Source organism: Parus major, chromosome 12 (genome assembly GCF_001522545.3).
Source record: "Parus major isolate Abel chromosome 12, Parus_major1.1, whole genome shotgun sequence".
NCBI classification, from domain to species: Eukaryota; Metazoa; Chordata; class Aves; order Passeriformes; family Paridae; genus Parus; species Parus major.
The window spans coordinates 5,429,684-5,434,720 of record NC_031781.1 but is presented as its reverse complement, the minus strand read 5'-3'; the positions used below and the strand labels follow the sequence as shown (position 1 = coordinate 5,434,720).

The window sequence follows — 5,037 nt, the reverse complement described above, 5'->3', positions numbered from 1 at the left end:
GAGACCCCTGAGACCCCCTGAGAGACCCCTGAGAGACCCTGGGACTCCCATAGAGACCCCCTGAGAGACCCCTGGGACCCCTGAGACCCCCTGAGAGACCCCCTGGGAGACCTCGGGCCGGGGCCGCTCCTCGCCCGACACCGGCTGCGGCCACGGTGTGACTGCGGCACGTCCCATTCCGCCTCTCACACGCCCCCTCTGTTCTCTCCACCCGGGAAGGGCGAAGGCGGCGGCGCTGCCTGGCTATGCTGGTCAGCGAGAGAGTGAAGCGCCTTTTGAAGTTGGTGCCCGGGCAGCGGCGCTTTGGCTTTTACAGGTTCCTGCCCTTCTTCTTCGTGCTCGGCGGAGCCATGGAGTGGTTCATGATCAACGTCCGCGTCGGCGGAGAGACCTTCTGTGAGTGCGGGGCCCGGGCCGGGCTGGAGTGCCCCGGCCTGCCCTCAGACACCGCTCGTGTTCGGAGAGAATGGGGCCCTTCAGGCTCTGCCTCCCCAGCAGAAACACGGGGCAGAAACAGAAAAAAAATCCTGAGTTTAGAGTGCCGAATACAATTTTAGCTGAAAGAGGGTACATTTCGATTGGATATTAGGAAAAAAATTCTTTCCTCTGAGGATTGCAAGGCCCTGGCACAGGTTGCCCAGAGAAGCCCTGGAAGTGTCCAAGGCCAGGCTGGATGGGGCTTGGAGAAAACTGGTCTATCAGAAAGTGTCCCTATCCATGGGGATGGAGCAAGGTGATCTTTAAGGTCCCCTATCAACATAAAGCATTCTACGATCATTGAAAAAGACTCATGAGGTTTGCCAGCATTTAAGCAGAGGTGTGGTATCATCTGAAACATGACTTTTACAACTTAAAAAATAAGTATGAAGATGGCTCATGACAACTTGGCTAATGGCATTTAGTTTCTATTAGTCAAAGTATTTATTTCTAATGTGACATTCTCACTTTAATAAATCCTGCTAGAAATTTTTGTGTATTTCCCTGAAAGGATCAGCTCAACTGTACATGGTGTCAGGGAGTGGGGAGGCAGGAAAACTATAGAGTTGGGAATATTCCTGTATGTTGTTTATATAAAAGAGACCAGAATACCAAAGTCAGGCTGGAAGCCCTCAGGCTTTAACTTCATGCCTATAAGTTAATTTCCCTTCAGCTAGTTAGGGCATTTTAATTTTAATTACCCTCATGGGAAAGTAGACAAGAAACAACTGTTTCTCACTGGAAACTTAGTTTTCCTAGAAAAACGTTTCATTGGGACTGATGGGAAGAACTTTCACCTATATGGGAGAGAGAACATGAGCTATTTTAAGTGGTAATAAGGATTTATGTTGGTTTGAATTTCCAGTTGCCTGTCAGTCAGCATCTGCAAGATAAATTTGGATTGAAAAGTTTAAAAAGAGATTACAGGATTCATGCATTTAACACCATTTTGCAGTGGGGAAGCTCTAATCTAAAACATCTTTTTCTGCAGATGATGTTTACCGTAGGAAAAGATCTGAAAGACTGTATGAGGCAAGGATGGAGAAAGGGGAATTTTAGCTGAATCTCTTCCAAGGGGGAGCTCCTGAGTGCTTCAACTGTACACGTGCCAAAACAGCAGCAGTGCCACGTTGACAGTGGTGGAAGATGTTGGCTGTGCAACATGAACTGCGATCCACACGTTTGTGTAATACACTCAGATGGTTTGGGCGGTTTTGTTCTTCCATATCTGTAATATTTGTATTTAAATGAAGTGAAAAATTCATTCTATTTGGGCCTCTGTCACTAATTTAATGTTTGCTTAGTGCTTTTAAATAAACTAAACTGAGCAAACAGTCTGGCTGTTGCTTTTGTTAGCTTGGTGAAACACCCCCTTGTGACAAGACCAATGGGAAAGAAACATTACACAGTGCATCCATTTCAGCATAATAGAAATAGTAATTTTGAGTTAGTTTCTTTTGTACTTACGGGAACTGCTCTGACAGCCGATTTGTTTTCTTTGCAGTGTGACAATTTTAACTGGATAAAGAGAGCCAAGATTTACTGCTCAGCCCACAGTGCTTGGAAAGTGACCAGTGTGCTTGGGCTGTGCTGCCCACGTCTGACAGTGGGCAGAGCAATGTGCAGTGTCAGTCCTGGCATCCCTGAGTCCTGGGGTGGAAATCCTGGCCCCAAGGCAGGAGAACAGAGCTGTGTGCTGTGTTCCAGCAGTGTTTGCTCCTGCAGTGACACCGGGAACGTGCATGGGGTTGGTGACAGTAGGGTAAGGGTGCAGGCTGATGGTGCAACAAAGAAGCCAATTCTTATAATCAGCATAAAACCAACCCCGAGGGAGTTCATGCCCTTAGAGGTATTCCTTGTGCTGCTTCCTATGAGCCTTTGTAAGTCTTCATCAACTGCAGAGACAAGGGCAGCTCTGTAGAGGTCAGGGTGTAGGTTCTCCAATTGCAAACTAAGGGGAACCTTTGTGTTGTGCCTTCCAAGGACTTGATCTAGAGTATTAGGGCTACTTGTGTTTTCAAGGGATAAAAATGGAAAGAATTAAAGATCTGACTGTGTCACTGCATATTTTGACTGAGCAGCAAGTGAATCCCTTGAGGAAAGCCTCTATTTCAGAATAACTTTGACTTTAGTTCTGAGGTAGGGCCCAAAACTCATGAACAAGCTGCTTTTTGCAATCACAGATCATCGCACTGAAGTCAACCCTAACCACAGCAGTACATTCAAGAATAAAGCAATAATAAAAAAGCCAGATTTTGAAAACTGCTGAGCTTTAGCTTCATCTGATTTTATTTCTTGAGCCTTTTGAAATTCTCTTGTGCTCTGTTTTCATAAAACAAGTAAGTTGTTCAATATATGGAGTTTTTTTCAAGCAAGAGCCCTGTGCCCTAGTTATTTCTCAGGACTCAGGAGCCTGATATGAAAACTTCCTGTGGCTTCCCTTAAGCACTCCTGTAATTGTAGCAGTGTTCCACAAACAGTTGTGAGCCAAGCCCAGTTCTCACTTCAGACCTCCAGCTTGTTTAGCGGTGACTGTTTCCCACTGGCAGCTGAGAGTACCAGGCACATCTGGAAGATCTCTGGGATGTCTGAAGCAGGTAAACAGAAAGGGAGAGAGGCTGCAGTCACTCACAAGATGTCTGGTGTCAGGGAGTTCCATGTCACTGGTCTTGGTGACTGCTGCAGGAATAAAATCCTCTGGCACCGTACCATTTCAGGCAACACAGATCTGTTATGACACAGTATAAAGCTTGACATTTAGAAATCTGAGCTGCAGTCTCCAATCCTGAGTGTGCTTGCTAGTGCTGACCCTTTGGTATTTTTAGATTTTACCAGTCTGTCACTAATGCTGGACATCAGAATAGCTGCAACTCCCCATTCCAGAATCCCATCCTATTCCACAGCTGAGCACTCGGGGATTTAGTATCAGTTCAAAATACACCCCATCTTCAACAACCAAAGTCTTCATTTGGTTTTGCCGTTTTATTCCTGCTGACTCCTAATTCTGTGCTCTTTGCCTTCCCCCGTTCTCTCTGACTCTCATATCCCTGTATCACTCCCATCCTCCCGCTTCCCCCATCCATCTGCTGAGGCAAAGGAAATGGAGAGGAAGCAAGAGCTCTCCTTTGGCTCGGCACTCAGGGAACACCGTGTGGCTGTTCCAGGCTGCTGCAGTGAGCCAGGGTCACAGCTTTCACTTCTAGCCCTGCCAGGCCCCTGCCAGCTCCAGGGCTGAGCACATCCCTTCCTTCAGCAGGGAATTCAGCTGGTGTCCACCTGGAGCGGGGCTTTGCACCGACCAACAGCATTTTCACGTGTTCTGCAGCGGCCTCAACAGCTTCTGAGACTCAGCAAAGCATTCCTGCTGCAAGCTTTCCAAACTCTGGAAGTCGGGGCAAGATGGATACCGAGCATGGAAAAATCCATTTCGGTGAGGCAGCAGCAGTAAAAAGTCATCTGGAATAAACAGTGATACCTAATGCACAAGCAGTGCTGCTCACCACTCCAGCATCAGAGAGAGGACAACTCCACCACCAATCCAGAATGATTCTGTGGAAAAGATGGATCTGCTGATCATTCCCCTGCAGCTGTGTGCACAAGGATGCAGCTGTCTGCTGAAAAGCCTGCGGAACAGCTGGAAGAAGTTATGGTCAAGGAAGGGTGTTTGTGCCCAGCCTGCACTCCTCCCTGGCACAGGGCTGCAGCAGTTTTCTCCAAGATTTTCAAAAGCAGCAACAGAAAGTAACAGCCATCTGATGTATTGGGGAATTTTTCTTTGGAGCAAAACTCTTCCTGTCATCAGTGGAGGCACGCTTTCACTTTGGACTTAATACACAGATCCAAACTGTACCTGCACTCTGCTCATGGCCATCTCCAGCTCCTTCAGGGAAAGGGGGAAAAAATATCTTCACAGCACTGTTGGAATGAATGCTGTTCCTGAGGAACTTCCTGAAATCAGTACTGGATGTTGGTGCTTTATACCAAAGATGAGGGTCAAATTAGACTTGCTGGAAAATGCAGTTGACCAAAATGAATATAAGGTTTCATTTTATTAATCAAAATTTTATGTGCATGACTGAATCACATCCCATTCCTTACACAATGTTCAGTGCCCAGACATTCTGAAACTTTAATTTTGTGCACTTGCAGCCAAGAGGGAGCTACATACATTTATGGTTGATCTTTAGTATCTCAGACTGAGCAAGTAAGATGTGGAGGATGATTAGAATTAGTTTCCTCTGGGCAACTGCAACAGAAGGGCAGAAGTGTTACAAAGCTGGCAACCGGTGTGAAAGGCAGCATTTATACCCCAGACTGAAAACATGGATGTGTGTTAATTAAATAATGCTATGTTTTGACTGTTTAAATAGCTCTCTGTGAATTTTATGCCAGGCACCTTGAGAGATTCCTATCGCTTATTTTTTCTCATAGTTCATACAGAAAATTTCTATCCTTGATTCTAACTTAATTGCGTAAAAGATGCTTTTTTCATGTTACTCATCTAATTTCCTCTATTAACAGCTACATGGAAGACAGTCCTGAACCACATTAGCTTCCATA

At 46.0% G+C, this 5,037-nt stretch overlaps 1 protein-coding gene across 1 annotated transcript; it reads left to right on the top strand.

Annotated features, from left to right (window-relative positions):
• Window positions 1-117: 117 nt before the first annotated feature.
• Window positions 118-1,814, top strand: SMIM4 (small integral membrane protein 4). Its single transcript, XM_015640711.2, has 2 exons — window positions 118-396; window positions 1,469-1,814. Exons 1-2 carry the CDS (start codon window positions 246-248, stop codon window positions 1,534-1,536), a joined length of 219 nt encoding a protein of 72 aa, XP_015496197.1. The 5' UTR covers window positions 118-245; the 3' UTR covers window positions 1,537-1,814.
• The last annotated feature ends 3,223 nt before the right edge of the window (window positions 1,815-5,037 follow it).